Consider the following 20,838-nt stretch of genomic DNA (forward strand, 5'->3'; position numbering starts at 1 on the left):
ATAGAAATCATACATATACCAAAAAGATATCAAGTGTACATCACTGTCACCACAACGTTTGTTTTCAGTCAAAGGCTTTATGGCTTTAATACCTGGTGGGTCGGTCTGTAGTGAAAATGCCCAATTTTTTTGTCCCAGTCCAGCCCTGCAGGTTAATACTGGCAGTGTCACCATGCCAGCTGACTGTATTTCATCATCAGCCAGTGTTGTTCTTGATCAATATTACCAAAGTTTACCATAAGGCAGCATAGAAAGTATTTACTTGCTTTCAGGTTTTATTCAAATGTTAGTCTTTTCATTTGTTTCCCCACTTTTTTCCTGTTTCAAAATCAAACATCAGTTTGTGAGAAGATTATCTTCTGTTTCTAATAAGCAGATAAAGTTTTGCATTGGCCAATATGCCAATTGTTTGTTACAAATGTTCGTATTTTAATATTCAAAAATGTTTTTGCCCAAAACATATGTGCACTATATGTCAGTAAAACTACTATGCAAATATTGCTGTCCTTGAATGCTGAGTAAGCACTGACAAAGCACTGATTGTATCTCTTGTACTTTATCAACGCAGTATCTAAAAACTTTGCACCGTAGTGGTTAAAATCTCATTCTAATAACAGTTAAAAGCACATTCGGATTTTTAGGCTTACAGGGTTATTGAATTATGGTTAATGGTTGGTAGACATTTTTTTTAACATTATCTGCCAATTACATCTGCCACCCTTCTCCAAATATGTGCCCCTTCTTGGCCCCCCCAACAAAAATTTTCTAGACACGCCACTGCTTTTCACTGAATTAATTGGAGGCAGCTCAGAGAAACGGGTGCTGAAACATTCAACAGACAGCAGCAACATAAAGACTTCTTTGACTGGGATACTGGGATTGGGATACTGACCTCGAACAACCAGGAAGGCTGTAGTTTCTGTGGTTCCCGCCTTGTTGACAGCCTTACATTTGTATGCTCCAGAGTCAGCCAGCTTCAGCGTGAGCACCCTTAGTGTACAGTTGTTGTCACTGAATGAAATCTCATAATTTGGCCCACTCTTTATCTCCTCGTCATTGTGGTACCATGAAATGGTAAAAGGAGATGAGCCTGACACTTTGCACTCCATTTCTAAAGGTGTTCCAACAACAGTGGTACAGTCTTTCAGTTTCCGTGAGAATGTTGGAGGAATCGTCTTATCTGTTTCAGAGGGAAACAAACAATGCTGTTAAAGAGTATCCATTTGTCAAGAAAAGTACCGTAATTTTTGGACTATAAGGCGCACTTAAAATCTCCAAAATCGACAGTGCGCCTTATAGTCTGAAAAATACGATACTAGGGTAAAAGTACTTTCAATGAATCCTCTTCCCTCATGAACACACTGATCAGCATATTCCAGCTCAAGGTACGAAGACGTTACCTACCTAAAACCGTGAGATTGATTTTACTCAGGTCCTTCCCAACTTCATTCATAATCTCAAATGTGTATTCTCCAGAGTCAACTTTCTCAGCAGACAGCACATTCAGGCTCGAAATCATCCGGGAAAATGAGATTTTGTATTTTCTCCCAGAAGCCAGCTCAGCACCATCTTTGAACCACTTGGGTATGAGCTCTGGGGTTCCACACACTTTGACCTCCAGGGCAGCCATATCACCTGCCGTCACACTCAGAGCATCCGGCTTGTCCACTATTTTAGCAGGCTCTGGAGTCAACAGAGAGGGAGCAGAAAATACTTAAAATCACACATTCAGGCTCCAGGTAGAAAAACAAAACAGAAAGAGAGAGAATTATATGATTACAAACCTAGAACAGTCAAGTTAGCGAAACACTCCACACTCCCAGCATCGTTTCTGAGTTGGCAGGTATATTTGCCTGCCGTAGTTGCATCAGCGTTAAAGATTTTAACTGCCACCTGGTTGTTTTCATAGGTGATTTTCCTGTTGTCACTGTCCCTGAGAATGTGATCCTTGTCTTGAACCCAGGACACAGTAATGGGTTCAGAGCCTTTAACAGTGGCCACAAGGGTCACCTCCCCTCCCAGTATCACTGTAATGTTTGACAGTCTCTTCACAAATGATGGTGGCTCTGAAGAGAGGAGAAAAACAGCGCAAAGGCAAAGTCAGCAAGGTGACAAAGTCATTTGAAAATCTAATTTTATTTTATACTATTTTAATTTAATGCTATCGCGATTTCTACTGACCTCTGAGTTTAATTGATGTCTGGCAGGTATCGCTTCCTACACTGTTTGACACTTTGCACTCGTATTCGCCGGCGTCTGAGGGCTCTATTCCAATGACATGCAGTGTGGCTGAGCTGCCCTCGCTCACCAGCTTAAACTTCCTGCTCTCCATGAGAGGTTTTCTGTCTTTAAACCAGGTGATCTGGAATGGAGCTGTACCACTGATCTCGCAGTACAAACTTACGTCCTTACCCTTCAGCCCTTCAACAGGCTGGGGTATTTTGACAAAAGATGGGGGGTCTATAGAAAGATGATGGAACCGTTAAAGAGGAATACACGAGGGAAACAATTCATATCTAGATCTTAAAACTGGAATCCATAACTGTTGAATGAAGCTCAAAGCTGCCAGTGTTGAAAACGTTACTATAGATTAACGGGTGGAATTTTTGTAAGAACATTAAGTCTTAGAAAAGATTGTATATTTCATGTGGAAATTTTATGGAACAATTTGTCATGGTCCGTCAGTCCTCGCTGGTCGAACTGCTTTTAATGTTATGTCATTTGTATGGTTTGTTTTTAGTCCCCTGTTTCTGTACTGTACTGTATTTATTCTTATTGTATTCTAATTTTTGCTTCATAACTTTTGCACTGTCCACTTCCTGCTGTGACAAAACAAATTTCCCACGTGTGGGACTAATAAAGGTTATCTTATCTTGTCTTATCTTTCCCTCTGTGTGCGTTTGTGTGTGTGGCCAGTGTGCCGGTTCTCTGGTGGCGTTCAGCGAACAGCCACACCTGCTCTTCAATCAGGATCCATCTGCTGCCAGCGATCCTCATCAACTGTCTGCTATTTAACAGTGTGGCTGGGCTTCGATCAACGCTCTATCGCTGAGTGGCAAAGTTAGCACAAGCCCGGCTCGCGGAAACTGAAAGCTGTCTCAGGCCATCGTCTGGTGAAAACGTTTACTAAATCGTTACGTCTTGTTTTGTCAGGTAATCACGGGAATTTTGGAAATCCCACTGTTTTGAACACTTTTTGCTTCTCACTGTTTATTCTAATACTGTAAATAAATTCACAGTCGCTACCAGGAAAGTCCTGAGTTTGGGTCATGTTCCTAACACAAAATTGGAATGTGGAATTTTGCTGGGGTCTTAGAATTTGTTGGAACTGCAATTAGAATAGCAGATCTCTAAGAAATGTGGAAAATGAAGTTGGAAGTTGTAGTGACAGCAAATGCGTAATTTAAGTGTGGTTTAAGTTCAGTGAAAATTTTGGAATTGTTGAAATTTGTTACGGAACTTGGAATTTTTCTAAACTGGTGTGGAATTTTGGGGAAAGTGAATTTGAACTATGATGCAGATGAGCTGTTAGAGTTGTAAACACATATTTGGTATGCTGCTGCGCAGTCTGCTGGAAATACATCTGAGACTGTGTCATTTTTGTTCTATCGTTAATTAAAATAAGGGCTTGTACGAACTACTGCATTCTGTTTTTATTGACATTTTACACAGTGTCTCATCTTTGATGGAACTGGGGTCGGAGTTTAGAAATGTACCTTCAAATATTTTTATACCAAAACGGTTGCTCTAAGTACAAATGGACACAGTTGTAAGACTATTGAGATGTGTAGAGATGTTATGTTATCTTGCACTGCAGCTAAGATCATGGAATGATAGAAATGTATCAGAAACTACAACAAGCCAGCACGTTTGTGGAAAAAAACCTATTTGTTGTACTGCAGACAGGATGGTGAATTCCTTTAGAGTTGTAGAAGTTCAAGCATATGTTGCTGGAGCTACAGGTAGAATGGCTTGGATTTTAACAAAGAGCATTACAGTTAACTTAAACGGTTCCATCTCGGTAAGCGTGAAGCGTTATGTAAAATGTATTGGCTCAAGTGAAATGATCTGTTTTGACTTGCAGATTAACATTTTCAGCGGTACAAGAAAGGGAAAAGCCTCAGATGACCCTCGACCATACTGGATTGTTAAATAAAGTAGTGCAATCAGTTATGGATACCAGCTTTAAGCAGTGGAACACAGCTATATAACCCACCAATACACTGAACAGCCACTGTGATCAGAATAATAAAATATATTTCAGAAGTCCACGGGATGCTAACCTTTAATGGTAAGTGTAGTGCTGCAGCTCACACTGCCAGCATCATTCTGAGCCTCACAGGTGTAAACTCCATCATCCTCAAAACTAGTGGAGACCAGTGCTAGCACTGCTACTGAGTCAACAAACGACGTCCTGTAGTTGCCACCGTCTGTAACTTTGGTGTCGTTTTTGTACCAGGTAATTTTCAGAGGGACTGTGCCACTGACTTTGCACTCCAGGCGGAGTGACTCACCCTGCTTCAAAAACTTATTGGCAGGGAGTTTCAGTAGAAATTCAGGTGGTTCTGGAAAGCCAAAACACAGATATGTTATCAGCTGAGGAAACACTCACCATTTAACATGGTTAAGATGGGCAGGAGGTGAGCAGATGAGATAAGCCAAGAATGACGGGTTAGAAGGAAAAGCAAAATGGCTGCGTGAATGCCATACAAATGCTAAATATATTGCTTCATAGAAAACGCAGCAGTGGAAAAGCTGTACATAATAAACAAAATGCTGCAAAGCTACACAAAATGTAACTGAAGGATTGCCAGCGATGAAGAAATGAGATAAATACATCTCTGCAAGGATTGATTTAAAACATGTAAATCCAACCTTTTACTGTCAGGTTTGCACTACAGTGTACGGAGCCAGCATCATTGCTGACTTGGCAAGAGTAGACTCCACTCTGTGTGACGCCCACTGAATAGAGCTCTAAGAAACAGGACAGCCCATCAAGCCCTATTAAACAAGTAGGCCCAGTCATAAGCTCTGTGTCGTCCTTAAACCATTTGACTGTGAAGGGAGGAGTTCCCTTAAAAGTGCCTTTGAAGCGTGCAGTGGCTTTGGGTAGAGCTGTCTGCGACTCGGGCACTGTCACAAAGCTTGGAGGTTCTGAACACAAGATGAACAAGGTTAAAGATGTACTCACCTTTGGTTTAGGATCATATGACCAATCATGTTAAAAAAAGCAGTGTCTGACCTTTGACCACGATGGACCCACTGCATTCACAGCTTCCTGCTGCGTTAGTCAGTTTGCAAGAGTATAACCCTGCGTCAGCTCTCTCTAGCTGTTCAATTTCAATGGACACAGAGTTGTCCTGCTGAATGAGCTTGTGCTTTAGACCACTAGAGATTTTGGTTCCATCTTTCTTCCATTCCACAGAGATGGGGAGAGAACCAGATATTTTGCAACATATCTGAACAAAGGACCCCAATATCTCGTGCATGTCTACCAGGGGTTTGATGAAGCTTGGGGCAATTACTTGCTCTGTTGCCAAGAGAACACCAAGACACAAGTTAGACTTTGTGAACATATTATTATGTATAGCAGCAGCGGCGTGTTTTTGAAACTAACCTAATACAATTAGCTTGACTTTGCAGGTACAGCTACTGATGTAGTTTACCACCTCAAAGACATACTCTCCTTCATCCTCTGTCTGCGCAGCCTGAATCTTTAAGCTGCTGATATTGTTCTCAAAGATCAGCTTGTGCTGCCTGATGGACTTAAGCTCCCTGCCATCTTTCATCCATTTCACCCTGAGTTCAGGGGAGCCTGTAACCTTACAGTCCAGACTGACTGGATCTCCAACTGTAACCTTTACCACCTCAGGTTTCTCTGTGATCTGCGGAGGCACTAAAATCCCAAGCAAAGTCAACAATTCAGAACGTTTCTGAGCCAGAGTGTAAAAAGATTTTATAGCTGCAACTAGTTACCTTGCACTGTGAGGGCGGCAAAACACTTATCCTGCCCAGCCTCATTTACCACCTGGCAGGTGTATTTGCCACTGTGTATCGCCTCACAGGCAGGGATCCGGAGTGTAGCCACATTGCTTTCAAATGTTCTCTGAATCTTTGGATCCTCCAATATCCAATTCTCATCTTTTTTCCACTGTACAGAGGTGATGGGAGAGCCTTTCACAATGCACTGAAACTCTGCCATTTTACCCAGAACAGTAGCAGTGTTCTCAATTGTCTTGATGAATGTTGGTGGTTCTATTAGGAAAGAATGAAATATTAAAGTTTAAAGACCTCACCTCAAATGAAAATATGCAGAATTATTCTTCTGCTTAGACCAACCTTTGAGGCTTAGTGTAGTCTTACAAGTACAGCTTTCCACCTCGTTAGCAACAGTGCATTGATATTCACCAATATCTACAGCATCACATTTGTGCACTTCAAGACACACAGTGTCATTTAACTGAGAGAAGGCATGTTTAGCACTGGGTTTGAGCTCCTTTCCATCTTTGTGCCATGTTATCTCAAAGGGACCCGTCCCAGCAACTTGACACTCTAACATGGCAGTGGAGCCCTTCACAACATCAGCTCGAGCCAGTTCTCTAATAAATGATGGCGGTTCTGAAATGAGGGAGAGCAAACGGTCATGAACCTATTCTACTCCAGCAGGTCCATACTTGCTGGTCCAGAGGTTTACAGTTCATATAGGTAAAAATATTGGATAGCCCTGTTGTTTATTTTATGTTTAACTTAAATCAGATCAGTCTAGCTCTTTGTTTGAGGGAAACCACTGCTTTGAATTCAATGCTGTTGTAATTCTAGCACAATGAACATCGTGTACTTTGATTCAACACACCTTTGACCTTCAACTCCATGCTGCAGCTCTCACTGCCAGCTTCATTACGAGCTTCGCAGTAGTAAAGCCCACTATGTTTAACTTCAGCCCCACAGACTTCCAGTGTTGCCACAGAGTTGACAAAGGCCATCTTATAGTGATCAGTGGGGCTGATTTCAGAGCCTTCTTTGAACCAGTAGATGTCAATCTCAGGTGTGCCGGTCACCTGGCACTCAAAAACCTTACTCTGACCAGGACAAACTACAGACACACGGGCTGGGATGTGTGTAAACTTTGGAGGCACTAAGGAATAAAAGAGAGTGACTGATAAACCATCAGATGAACAACATGGGGGACACATTCACAAAGTGCATGTTTCCATCCAAGTGTTGATAACATTTTAAGCAAACTCATAGCAAGTTTTGGGAACTTGCAAGGGGGGTGTTTTGGAAAATTTAGGTACGAATTATCAGTCGAAAGTGGAGATTTAATGTGAATCAAAGGGAAAAGGTCAAATATAATGTGAGAAAAATGTCTCCAACAGATGGCTGGAGGCATACTTGGCAACTCAGTTTCACATAAAGATTAATAACCTTTGACAAAGAGTGTTGCTTGGCATGAAGCGGAGCCAACATCGTTCTGTATTTGGCAGACATAGTCTCCAGAATCTGTGGTTTTTGCGAAGAAGAGTTCCAGTGTGCTCGAGGTGTTATCTTTGATCACTGACCAGTCAGCACTGGACAGGATCTCTTTACTGCTTTTAAACCATTTGGTGGTGAGTGGTGGTGTGCCAGAGAACAGTACACTAAATTGGACTTTTGAGCCAGGCAAAACATTTATGGATTCAGGTTTTTCAAGAATGCACGGGGATTCTGAAAGACAGAGACAAAGCAATTCTGGGTAAAAATGCTTCTAACTATATTTCTTTGTACACATCCATCTGCTCAATGGTACAAAAATGTGTTCAGACCTTTCACAAATAAGACTCCAGAGCACTGGACCGTTCCTGCTTTATTTGTAGCAATGCAGGTATAATTGCCACTGTCTTTAGTGTCAAGATTGGAGATTTCTAGAAACGGAACATTTTCAAAGAATGTGCATTTGTGTTTGTCATCGGTCTGGATCTCTTTCTCATCTTTGTACCACTGTATGGTTATTGGAAGAGAACCAGACACGAGACACTCCAGATGCGCAAATGATCCTTTGACACCCTCTGTCTGTTTCAGTTTTCTTGTAAAAGACGGAGGAATTATTTGATCTAACATGGACAAAAGAAAAAGGCGAGTGAGAAACAAAGCAAGATTAAATTAAACAAAACTAAGGTGACAGACATTAAGAACAGACCGAGAATGGTGAGTGTGGCATCACACGAACTTTGTCCAACATCGTTTGAAACCTCAAAGACATATTCACCACCATCACTTTTCTGAGTTTTAATAATCTTCAACACAGAACTGGTATCTTTGCTCTGTACTTTATATCTCTGGCCTGAGGTCAGCTCCTTGCCAGCCTTTAGCCATCTGACCTTCAGGGGTTTTGTGCCTGAGAACCTGGCTTCCAGAGTAGCCGGATCCCCCTGAGTCACACTGATAGACTTTACCTCTTCTGTGATTTTTGCTGGTTCTGGGGTGTCCCAAAAAAAGAAAAACAGTCAGCAAAGATCTTAAAGCTTCCTATATTACAACACATCAATTACAAACCTCAACCTGAGCCTCCAGAACACTAAAGATTCTACACTTTGGTTCTTGTCAGCTTACAAGGTCACATTCATGTAATTTCAAGCATGAATGAGTATAAAAGTCATCAATGTTTCAGTCAAATCTCATTGTCTTGAGTGAAACTTCCTGCTAATATATTCAGATTTTAGAAAGCCATGTGAAAAAAAGTACACCTTCATTCTAAGGTTCCACATATCAGGACATTCTCGCTTAACTCAGTTTACTGATGTTTGCCAGCATTTGTTTATGCATAACTTTCTTAATGTCCCACCAAACTATTTATATCAGATTCCTGTTTCTGCTTTACAGTAGAATCTGTGTGACAATCACTTTGAAGTCTCTGTGTGCCGAGTTTCTTTTTTGCTTTTATTGTCAGCGTTGTGTGTTCATTTCTGAAGGAAAGAGCGTATGTTTGCTCTCATTAGGACAGAAATGTGTGTTGGTGTGTGGAACTTTAGCCCGATTTTTATATTCTTAACTGGCATTAATGAGACATTTCAGGGCATTTTACGAGGCAACAAGAAAGTAATGGAAAGAGTTGTGTAACGAATGACTTTCTCCGGTGAGTAATTAAGTAATGTGATGTCTCTGATATGCTATTTAGTGACGAGAGCCAATGAGAGCGAAGCAAGAATCGAAGAGAATCAAATTGAAATGTGAAGAAGATTGATAAGTGATATCACTAAATTCTTATCTTCTGATTTCTGGACTTTGACTAAGCCTTTGCAATACCTTTATTTTCTTTTTCGGCCATGATGTTGTAGTTTTGCTGGTGTACTTGGGAATACTGACCCTTATTTACTAATATGTGCATGGAAATGTTCCTACTTTGTGCAAAAAGTCTACATGCAAAATCACAGATGATGATATAAGTAATTTTTAATTTAAGACCATTTAAAATAAGGAATACTGTTATATGTTTAGATTAAAAGGTAAAAGCCTGCATCCTTACCTTGAATATTTTATATGCTTTACATGTATTTTTTTTAATCTAATTGTAATTCTGAGCACTTTGTGTCTTATGGTGTTTGAAAAAAACTGACTGATGACCAATAATTACATTATAATCATTATAATAATAATTAATATTATTCAAAGTGTGACATGGACACTCTTGCAAAAGTTGCAATATGTTGCAGTAAGCTGCCATGCCAGCAGAGGGAGACATTTTTTGCAAGCCAACATAATGATCACAGGAACACGTTTACATTTAAATATATATTTGCTGCTTAAATTAATAATTTCTGCCAATTAGGGACCCTGTAATGCATTCATACCTTCCTTCCTGACTGCTATTTACCCCGGTAATTCCTATGGTAATTCCTAATTTTAAGACCTACTAAGGGCCAGTTACATTTTTATTATGTCCAAATATGTGGACTCTTAGAATTGAAGGAGGGTGCACTTCCCATTTTACAGGACTGCAAGAAAACAGTCAAGTTTATCAACCTGTGAAGGCATACAAAGATTTTAATAAGGGTGCAAACAAAGTTGAGTTTAATATCTTAACCAACCTTTGACTGTCAGCACAGCAGAGCATGTCTGGCTGCCAGCCTGATTCTGCACCTGGCAAGAGTATTTACCACAGTGACTGCTCTGTAAGTTGGTGATCTGCAGTAGAGCAGTCTTGTTCTCATATGTAATCTGAATGTTTTCAGCCTCTTTGAGCTCATGGTTGTCTTTTAGCCAGGCCACAGTTATGGGCTCAGAACCTTTCAGACTGCAAATCAGAGAAACCTCGCTGCCAGCCAATGAGCTGAGGTTCTCCAGCTTTCGAACAAATGATGGTGGTTCTGCAAAGAAAAATGTAAAAAGCTGAGCAATCTCAAGTAAATTCCTTCTGAACAAAAAGAGAACTGTGCTTGCTAAGATTTCAAAAATATGATACAGATTAAAATGCAGCCTTTTGAAATGTAAGGAGAAGAGCTTATGGCAGCTAACAACAAAAGCACCTAAACTAACCTTTTAGCGTTACGTGACAATCACAGGAGGCCCTTCCCACTTCATTCTCAACACTACACTGGTACAAACCAACATCTCCTGTTTCTACTACCAGAACCTGAAGTGCTAGCAGGTCATCTTTCACAGTAATCCTGTGTCTTTTGTCGTTCCGAATCAATTTGGAGTTTTTATGAAATGACACAGTAAAAGGAGCAGAACCAGAGACTTGGCACTCTAGCATCAGCTCAGAACCTTTCACCACGTCCCTGTGCTCCAAGCTACGCAGAAACAATGGCGGTTCTACAACAAAACAACAGACATGTAATATAAATAGTTACATCACCAAGAAAAGAAGAAGTAAAATCGTTAAAACTAACACTAAACCAACCTTTGACTATAACTGTGCAGGTGCAACGGTCACTTCCAGCCTCACTTGATGCCACACACACATAATCTCCAGTGTCCTCTACTGTACAATTAGCTATTTCTAGAGTTGCCATCAAGTCGATCAAGCTCATTGTGTATTTAGTACTGGCACTGATCTCCATTTCATCCTTGAACCATTTGAAACCGATGACTGGGCTGCCAGTTACTTTGCACTCCAGCCTGGCAGAGTCACCACTGGTGATGAGCTTGGTTGCCTCGGGTTTCCTCACAAACACGGGAGGTTCTGATAGAAGAGGTTAATATTCAGTATGAGACAGAAGAGATTTATGGTTAATATCATATCAGTGGCATAATCTGAAGTCAGGTTTATGAAGTTGCACATGATACTAAAGACTGCACCTTTCACAAAGAGGACTACCGTGCAGTCTACCTTCCCAGCATCGTTGGATACTTCGCACGTGTATTTCGAGGTATCAGTGGGCTTTACAGAGTGAAGCTCCAAAGAGCTTGAAGAGGCATCTTTTTTAATGAAATAAGTGCCTCCTGTAATTATGTCTTTTTCTTCCCTGAACCACTTCACAGTTAAAGGAGCTGTTCCAGTGAATGCTGTTCTTAAGGAAACTGTAGTTCCTGGAATAACATCCTGGTCGTGTGGTTTCACTGTGAACGCTGGCGGTTCTGGAGGCCAATAACACAAATTTACATTTTACGTTAGTATGAAATGATTCAGAGATTACACGTAAAAAAACCAAATGCATAAGATAAGCCAAGCCTTCGTGACCTTTCACATAGAGCGTGCCACTGGTTTCTTTAAAGCCAGCTGAGTTGGTGGCTCTGCATTTGTAAACACCAGAGTCAGCCTTTTCTAGCCACATGATTCTCAGTATAGCAGAGCTGTCTTTAAATTCAGGCTGGAATTTGTCTCCAGAAACAATCTCCTGGTCGTCTTTGAACCAAGTCACGGTCATGGGCTGTGACCCAGACACCTTGCAATCCATGGAGACAGGATTATCAATGTTACCGTCAACTCTTTTCAGCGACTTGGTGAAAGCTGGAGGCATTATCCGATCTGGACGTTAAAGAAGAAAAATCATTTATTTGCAGTTTCACACTGACAGGAACCACTGAGCAAAATCCAAAAGCAAATAACATTGTACACACAACATTTTAGGGCTATAGCATAATGCATTTCCCAAAATGTATGAATACAATGTGTTTTCCGTGTAAACACACACAGCTAAAACAAAGGTTTTAAGAAATTTCAGAAGTAGCTGAAACCAGCAGCCAACCTAAGACAGTGACTGAGCATGTGCACTGGTCTGTCGCGACTTTATTTGCCACTTCCATTTTATACTCTGAAGTATCTCCTTTTTCTGCAGTAAGAATTTTCAGGGTGGCAATATTATCCTTCAGAGTCATCTTATATTTACGGCCACTAATGATCTCCTTCCCATCTTTAAACCATTTCACTTTGAGATCTGGGCTTCCAGAGACCGTGCACTCCAATGCGGCTGAGTCCCCTGCCGTCACACTAATGGACTCTGCAGGTTCTACAATCCTGGCAGGTTCTGGGATAAGACAGTTTTTAAGACAAAGAGTTTAGACATAAAAACCTGTATTACAATATGTAAAGGCATCGCTGCATCAAAGATGCTATCTGACCTTGCACAGTCAAGATCGCTTCACACTTTTGTTGCCCAGCCTCGTTCTCCGCTTGGCATGAATACTTGCCACCATGGCTGATGGCAACTGTTGTTATCGACAAACTCACAACACCGTTCTCAAAAACCATCTTGATATTTGGATCATCATCTCTTAGCATCTTGGAGTCTTTCATCCATTTCACAGTGATGGGAGTTGAACCTTTAATCATTCCTTGTAGTTTTACTGTATTTCCCAAGACTGCTGTAACACTCTCAACCCTTTTTGAGAAAGTTGGTGGATCTACAGAAACACATTACAAGTTAAAAATGGACAGAATTAAATCTGATTCCGCAACTGCTGTGATGGGCTTGAGTTTACTAACCTTTAAGTTTAGCCATAGCCTTAGTGGTGACTTTTCCCACATCATTTGATATGACACACTGATAATCTCCAATATCTGTAGTGTCAAATGTTTGAATCTCCAGCCTTGCTATTGAGTCTTGGGAAATCAATTTATATTTCTGATCACTGGTGATGGGTTTCTTATTTTTTACCCAAGTGATTTCAAAAGGAGCTGTTCCTGTGACCTCGCACTCCAGGTGAGCAGCTGCTCCCTTCACTGCCTCTACTGTCTGCAGGTCTTTTCTAATGCACGGTGGCTCTATGCATCATAGGTAAAGTAAATGCAGTTAATGCCAAAGTTTGTTTTTTGTCTGAACTGAAGTAAATGTAAAGTAAATCCTTGGACAAACCTTTAACAGCTAAAAGAGTACTGCAGCTTTCACTCCCAGCATTATTTGACACCTCACAGGTGTATCTGCCACTGTCTGTGACCAGAAGGTTCATGATCTCCACAGTAGCGACTCCACTCTTGAAAGATATTTTATATTTGTCTCCATTATTCAGCTCTCTTTCATTCCAGAACCAGTGGATGTGAAGTTCAGGCGATCCTTTGATTGTGCACTGTAAGCGTGCAGCTATGCCCTGTTTCCACGTGAGCTTAGATTCCATTTTCTTCACAAAGGCAGGGGGCTCTGAAAGAGTGTTTTGTTCAAAAACACTAAGACTTTTTATACATTGGTGAAATATAGAAAAAAGTCAACCAAGACATAAGAAAGCAAAAAAGAATGCAAAAAAGGCATAAGACAGCAGCACAGTATTAGTATCAGCTTGGAGCTAGCTAAAAACTCTTGTCAACATTGACCTCACTTCAGGTAAATGCATAGGTTTTCATCACAGCAAATGGAAAGATCACCGTTACGATCTTACCTTGAACTGTTACCACAGCCTCACAGGAGGAGCTGCCAGCCTCGTTTGCAGCTGTGCACACATATTTCCCAGAGTCCTTTAGTTTGGACTTGGGGATCTCCAGAACAGCGACCTTGTCCTCAAAGGACAGTTTACTCTCCATACTCTGGTGGACTTTTTTGCCATCCCTGGTCCAGGTGACAGCCACACCAGTGTCCTCATTCACGTGGCACTCCAGCCTCAGTGGGTCATTAACAGCTGCAGATACTGGCTCAATGACCGTAACAAACCGGGGCTTGTCAATAACCTTGAGCTCTACTGCAAAAGTAGCTACACCAACACTGTTGGAAGCCTTGCACAGGTACACTCCCTGATCAGTCAGTTCAAGACTTTTAATGTGAAGGGAATACTTGTTCTTTTCACATTTCATGACATAGTTCCTTTCAGAGGAAATTGTTATGTTGTCCTTGTGCCAGACAACTTCCATAGGCGAGGATCCAGTAAGTGAGCACTGGAACACAGCTTGTTTTCCCACATATAAAGTCATTGGGTCTGGTTTTGATACAAATACTGGTGGGTACATCTCTATGGAGAGCAGGCAGAGCACACAAAAAGTTCAACAGGTTTAAAAAACCACCATTAAAAATAAACCTGTGCAACTCAGTGATCAATATGACATGGCAACATTTTGCTTCTTAATAGTGATATACTGCCAAATAATACAGCAGCTTAGCGCTATAAACTAAGCATACCTTCCACACTTGACCTTGATAATTCACAGTACAACACAGTGTTTGTATATAATTCTCTCTCTCTCAAACACATATATGCATAGCGATAATTTAAATGAGGTCCTTTTGGGATCTTACCGGTGACAATGAGCGAGGCAGTGCAGCTGTCTGTGCCGTGTTGATTTGAAGCTTTGCAGGTGTATTCTCCACTATCAGCTTTGACAGGGTTCAGGAGCTCTAAAGAGGAACTAGTGTGGCGGCTGACGATCCGATACTTTTCACTCTGTCTGATTTCGGTGCCAGATTTGTACCATTTGAACGCCACGTCCGGAGCTTCTTCAATCTCACATTCAAACTTGGTGTGACTGCCGACATTTATCTCCAGAGGTGTGATTTTCTGCCTAAAGACAGGGGGCACTGTTGCAGACACAGACAAAAAAAGCACATTTTAGTAATGAAATTTACTGCTACTCTTTAGGTAAAAACAAACAAACAAAAGATTAGGAAAAGGAATGGTGGAATGTACAATAATGGTGGATGGCAAGCCAAGGTGACTGTGGAGAAAAACAAAACCAAAAAAATGCCAGAACATTAGCCCCATGGTTTTACCAAAAGCAGCCTGAAAGAAGATGATATCAGTGTACGTGATTTTCTTGGTTTGTGAAAGATGAGGCAATCTGAAGCCCTTAAAACATGCAGAGAGACATTGTGGACGTGGAGAATGGCGACAGATCATGGGAAAACACGTTTAAAACAAAGCAGTCTGGTGCCACTTGCATGCCAATGTAAACATCCTAATGGCCAGATCATGACAAACATTATAGCAAGAAGCTTATGCACTTCAGAAATAAAATTACATTACGACTGCGATGGTTCTGGCCTTTAAGGAAATACTGACCAAGATGATGTGGAAAAAAGAAGAGAGTGAGTTAGTACCATCCAGTGCCCTGCTTAGACTGCTCATGCCAAGCTATGAAATGAATAGAGGAACCAAGGTGACAAATGCATATATTCATGTGAAGACAAAGGTTTGGAATGATCCACTGAATGATTAGTTGCTGTCAAAGAAAATGAATTGGATGAATGAGTGAATGATACATAGATTTGTCCTGTTATCAAACCTCTTGAGACCACAGTGAGCCTTGAAGATGTTGTTGTCCTGCCGGCTTCATTCTCAGCCTCACAAACATATTCTCCTTGATGCCTCTCCTTGACAACTTTGTTGATAACCATTGTGTACGTGTCATGGTCTTTGGAACACTTGAACTCTTTGCCAGATTGCACCAATTGCCCATTGAAAAACCAGTTAACCTTTGTGACGTACTTAATGGTAGTGCTGAAGGTTACTCTACTATCTTCTTCTATCAGTATGTCATTGAGAGAATTAACAATTACAGGATATTCTCTCGGTTCTGGTCTGGATACTTCGATGCCCTCTTTGGAAATGCTGACATCCACTGCCTGCTCAGTGGTAGTAGAAGTGGTAATGATAGACACTTCTACATCTTTTTCTTGACTTGTAATGATTGTTGACCTCACCTCCTGTCTTGAAACTTGCTCTGACTGCTCAGAAGCTATGTGAGCTTCAGTTTGACTTTTGATATGGGATGACCGTTTTACCTTTGTGTCCATGGATTCCTGCACTACAACCTGTTCCTCCAATGTAGCATGCTCAACTGCCATTTTAGACTCAGTTTGAAGCGATGCAGAATGAGATTTAACAGCAGTAAAATCCGCTGTGCTCTCTGTCACGCTCACAGTCTTTACCATGGATGACACTGTTTCGCTAGAGCGAGCTGAGGTGGCTTGTGCCCTCTGAGGTTTGTCTAGTTGCATAGTACCTTGCTGTTCTGAAGTAAGAACATGGGCCTCCTGATACACCATGGAGTGAAATGCTGCCTGAACCTCAGTCCTGAGGTCAGCTGTCTGAGGGTATTCACCCTCAAAAGCTAGAGTGATCTCCACAGGGGCACCTGTTGTTGTGATCAGATATGTGAACATGGCCCACTTGGGCTCTCTTTGAACCTTGACTTCCTGTACTTCTACAGCGTTTAGGTATCCTACAACGTCAGCCAGTAACACTGGCTGTTCACTGGCTACAGCAGACTGAAGAGCATCTCTGAGCTGACGCTGTATATTTGAAGTGGATGATTTAGGGATCTGGATCACAAATGTCATCTCTTTAGGCAGAGCTGTAATATCTTTAGATTCTGGTGCCAAAAGGGACAACTTTTGCTGTGCATTAACAGCAACTTTGGTGGTCTCAGACTTGGTGATCTCTTGAGAGAATTCACCTGTCAGCACTCGCTTCTCGTCCATCATTACTGACTGCCTGACTGACTGACCCTCTTGGATCTGAACAGCAAAGTCCTGTTCTGCTGCCTTTAGAAAGACGCTACTCTCAGTGGAGATCTCTTTCTCCTCAATCTGGATTGGCTCAGTGGGTACTTTTGGCTCTACTGTTGTCTGACATGTGAATCTGTCTATAGCTGTTAAATGATCTGTGTGGCCCTCCTCCAAAGCCTGTTCATCTGTCACAGAAGTGACATGCATCACGTTCCAGCGATCCTCCTTCTGTAGTAGAGCTCGCTGATGCTTGCACTCTGTGCTAACTGGTGTCTCTTTTGACAACTGCACAGGCTGGTAGCACAGTTGGAGGATACTTTGTGGCTTGGGCTCAGTTCGAGACTGAGACTGAACTCCAGACAAGGACAAATCCAGTTCTGAGTAAAAATCAGCTGTGAGCTCTGGTTTCTCTTCTGAAAGAGCTGCATGGCTTCTTGCCTTTTCTTGTTTCTGCATTGCCACCAGCTGGTCAGGCTTCTCAACTGTGAGAATGCCCTCTTTGGGTAGGACCTCCACAGGCTGGGTTGACTGGAGATGCAGCAGGGTAGGGGCCTCTTTCTGGTGCTCTATGGTTATAGTGTCTGCCTTGGAGTCAAACTCTGATGTAGCCTCACAAACTACTGTTCTCTGCTCATCCTGACTAACAGTATGTAGCAAAGTGGGACTCTTTCTGGTCCCTGCGTGCTCTGGTGTTGGTTTTTCATATGTTAGTCTTTTCTCAGATGGAAGGAGGTCCTGTTCTGTTATAACCTGCAGGTGTAGCAACTGCTTTCCTTCTATCTGGGACTTAATGGACATGGCACTGTCTAGATTAGGAAGCAACTGTGTGGACTCACCCTGCAGCATTCGTGTCTCTTCAGCAGTTAGAGCTGCTTTCATCATCGTATCTTTACAGGTATGGGCTGCTTCCTCAGCAGGCCTCTGAATAGAGAATTCTGACTCCTTGCAAAGAGTTTGCTTAGACTCGTTCACTAAAGCTGTGACAGGTGGCTTATGTTCTTTTCTAATTGCAGACTTAACAGCAGATTCTGCTGTTGCTAACTCAGTTGTGTGACCCTCTGCAAGCACCTGCTTTTCTGTGGACTGGGCCGAATATAAAATCTTAATACCTTCCTTAACCTTATAACCCATCTCTTCCTGTGGTTTGGGGATCTCTTGAGACTCCTCCTTCAGGATTGACAGTTGTGTTTTCACTTGATGACCACTGACTAGATGTTTAGGTTCTGAAGTGATTTTAACAGTAGCAGACTTCCTGTCACCCAGTGGCTCTGTGCTAACAGCAGAAAGTGGTGTGAGCTCCTCGACAACTGCTAACTTCTGTTTTGACTTTTTTTCACTGACTGCCTGAAGCTCAATGAGATCTGGCCTTTGAATGTCATCACAGTGCTGCTCTGTGAGGTCCTGACTCTCTTCAACAGACGATGTGAATGCTGCCATGTGAAGCTGTTTCGCAGGAACAGCTGACACTTGGTCTGGGTGAGTAGGAACCACAGACACCCGTTCCTCTGTCTCATGTGCCTGAAGTATTGCTGCCTGGTGGGTAACCCTCTCACAGTACACGGTGGCAGTGGAGACATCTACTTCTCTAAGGGAGCTCACTTGCTCGCTGGGAATGATCTGCCGATCTTCTGTGCCGATGGTGTAAACCATCTGATCTGACTTAGCTTTATCCTGGCCTGGGAGGCTGACCTGGTACAAGCGTGACTCTGTTGCTTGTTCTGTCACTAAAACCTTGTAACTTTTCTTCTGAACGGCTGTCTCCTGTTTGTGAGAAGCAGAGACTGATTCTTTGAATACAACAAGCTCTGCACTACAAGCGGTCTCACCAAATTGGTTGGAGGCTTTACATGTGTATAAGCCACTGTCCTGTTGTTTGACATTCTTAATAATGATGAAACCAGATCCATCTGAATTGGTTCTAATGGTACAGTTTCTACTGGGCTGGATCTGGAAAGGCCCCTTGAACCACTTTATATCAGGGACCGGATCACCACTGACTTTGTAATTAAAAGAAGCCTCTGTTCCTTCTGAGCACCTCACGGGTTGTATCTGAAGTGTGAAACTAGCAGGCTGACCTGTGAGCTTAAACATCTTCTCAACCCATTTCTCTGCCTGGCTGGCTTCAGGCTTTTTCACCTCCAGGTATGTGGTGCATGTCGTCTGGCCAAATCTATTCGTGGCAGTGCACGAGTACTTGCCCTCATATTCAGACGTGACTTGGGTGATAACCAGTGTGTACTCATCCTTCTCCTCTATCAGCTTGTATACAGAAGAGCTCTTTACAACCTTTCCATTGTGAGACCATTGCACAGTTGGCTTTGGAAAGCCAGATACTCTAACTGTAAACCTGGCGGTTTCCCCCGTGTTTACAGCTGCTCCGGAGAGCTGAGTAAGGAAAACGGGCTTTTCTTTTCTTTTCTCTAAAGTGGAAGAGTAAAGTTTAGAATCTGGCTTGAGTTCAAGTGTTTTAGCTTTTTGTGGTAACTGGACACCAGTGTAGTAGGTTTCCTCTTGTTCTTCCACAGTGGTGATGGTGGTTTCCTCTGTCAGGAAATATTGAGCAGGACATTGGATAATAATATCCAAAGACAGCAGCTATGGTTTTAGCACTTCATTCACAAAATCAGATATTAGGACTGTCCTCATGTAAAACAAATCTCAGCAGAGAGGACTTTTGCAGTCAGTTGTTGAGTTCAATCCGTATTTTGCTTTGTAAAAGTGAAAGCAAACATATCTTTATATTTAAATTACAATAATGAAAAGTCTTATAATAATGTCTCAGTTTAAAAACATTAAAATTTTGCTTTAGCTGCTGAAGTAATTATGAGGACAATCCTAGGACATGTGACAAAACTACAATAAGCACATTAACTATTAACAATTACATGAAACACAAACGCTCTGACCATTCTGGTTTGTTTTTGACTTCCGACCCATTTACAGTGTTAATTTATCAGATCACCACCTAGTGCAAGAATTGTGTCACAGCTGCCCTTAATTAGCAGAACTAGTATCAATTTTTTATAATTCTGAAATTTGTTTTATGTCTAAAATTTCTTCTACGTATATTCCGTATATATTTTATTTTCTTTGATAATTGATATTCTTTTTCTCTTTTAGCTTTTGTTTTTTAACCACTTATTCCACACTAAATTCTGCTCTGCATGGTGTGCACACAGTGAAGGTTGGGGAGGGCCTGGTTGCATTAAGAGATTTGATTGGGCAATGCAGTATCAGTAATGAAAATAAATGAATGGTCAAGTCAGTACTTGTACGGCTGGTTAGTAGCGGCCCTTTAATTGACCCATCGGCTCAAAAGTGCACGGCCCATTGGGAAAATACCCAATATTTCAGATTACCAGTTAAGCCCCAGTAATGCTTGATTAATGTCTGATTTCTCACGTAAGTCCAGTGTGCAGCTTGAATTTGGGAATAAAAATATTAACTCAGTGCATTGAATTCAGTAAGTTTTTTAAATACTTTCTTTGATTTTTATTGACAATTAGTCTGTATATAATTATCATCTGTTACATTCTTATTCATGACATATAAGGCAACTGTATTTCATGCATTTATATTTTCTTGAATATTTTTGTCTTTCATTCTGGAATGTTGCACAGAATAAAGACTGTTTGGTATGACTCCCAGAATCAGGAATTTTCAGCAAACTTTTCTACAAAACATCACTTTTAATGACTTAATTTTCTCTTTTAATGTTCATAGTGATAAATCATCCATTTGAAAGCTGGTTTAAAAAAGCAAGCTCAGACTGCATCAGAAATTTTATTATATAAACTGAGACAAACCAAGATGACAGCTGTACATATAAATGAAAGATTTCAACCTTAATATCAGAATCTTGCATTTTACTGGGTAAACATTCATACACCCCTAAAATTACACATATTTACAAGATGCCAAACTTATATTTTGTTTTTAAAAGGTTTTTCACAGTATTATCTATTTTTAAAATAAGTTATCAAGTTGCTCT

At 41.3% G+C, this 20,838-nt stretch overlaps 2 protein-coding genes across 4 annotated transcripts in view; both read right to left on the reverse strand.

The window, feature by feature from the left end:
• LOC146650368 (titin-like) overlaps positions 1-20,838 on the reverse strand; it is a 218,405-nt gene that overhangs the window by 154,332 nt on the left and 43,235 nt on the right. For 2 of the 3 annotated variants that reach the window (XM_085383775.1, XM_085383776.1), the window contains 7 exons: positions 14,640-14,918; positions 13,792-14,355; positions 4,284-4,565; positions 2,182-2,460; positions 1,785-2,066; positions 1,405-1,683; positions 893-1,180 (listed from right to left, as the gene is read on the reverse strand). In XM_085383775.1, coding sequence (XP_085239901.1) covers positions 893-1,180; positions 1,405-1,683; positions 1,785-2,066; positions 2,182-2,460; positions 4,284-4,565; positions 13,792-14,355; positions 14,640-14,918 — 2,253 coding nt within the window. Of the gene's footprint in view, positions 1-892; positions 1,181-1,404; positions 1,684-1,784; positions 2,067-2,181; positions 2,461-4,283; positions 4,566-4,875; positions 5,155-5,242; positions 5,531-5,617; positions 5,897-5,976; positions 6,256-6,339; positions 6,619-6,853; positions 7,136-7,425; positions 7,705-7,802; positions 8,091-8,176; positions 8,456-10,064; positions 10,344-10,512; positions 10,792-10,879; positions 11,162-11,277; positions 11,557-11,659; positions 11,948-12,167; positions 12,447-12,540; positions 12,823-12,904; positions 13,184-13,274; positions 13,557-13,791; positions 14,356-14,639; positions 14,919-20,838 lie in introns of all 3 variants that reach the window. The other variant, XM_085383778.1, reaches the window with a different exon arrangement.
• Positions 14,927-19,756, reverse strand: LOC146650370 (titin-like). Its single transcript, XM_085383538.1, has 2 exons — positions 19,733-19,756; positions 14,927-19,442 (listed from the first exon to the last, which is right to left on the reverse strand). The coding sequence occupies exons 1-2, from the start codon at positions 19,754-19,756 to the stop codon at positions 15,462-15,464; spliced, it is 4,005 nt and encodes a 1,334-aa protein (XP_085239664.1). The 3' UTR covers positions 14,927-15,461.

Source organism: Rhamphochromis longiceps, linkage group LG16 (assembly GCF_057381845.1).
Source record: "Rhamphochromis longiceps isolate RC_006_pf linkage group LG16, R_longiceps_female_GT1.1, whole genome shotgun sequence".
Classification (NCBI taxonomy): Eukaryota; Metazoa; Chordata; class Actinopteri; order Cichliformes; family Cichlidae; genus Rhamphochromis; species Rhamphochromis longiceps.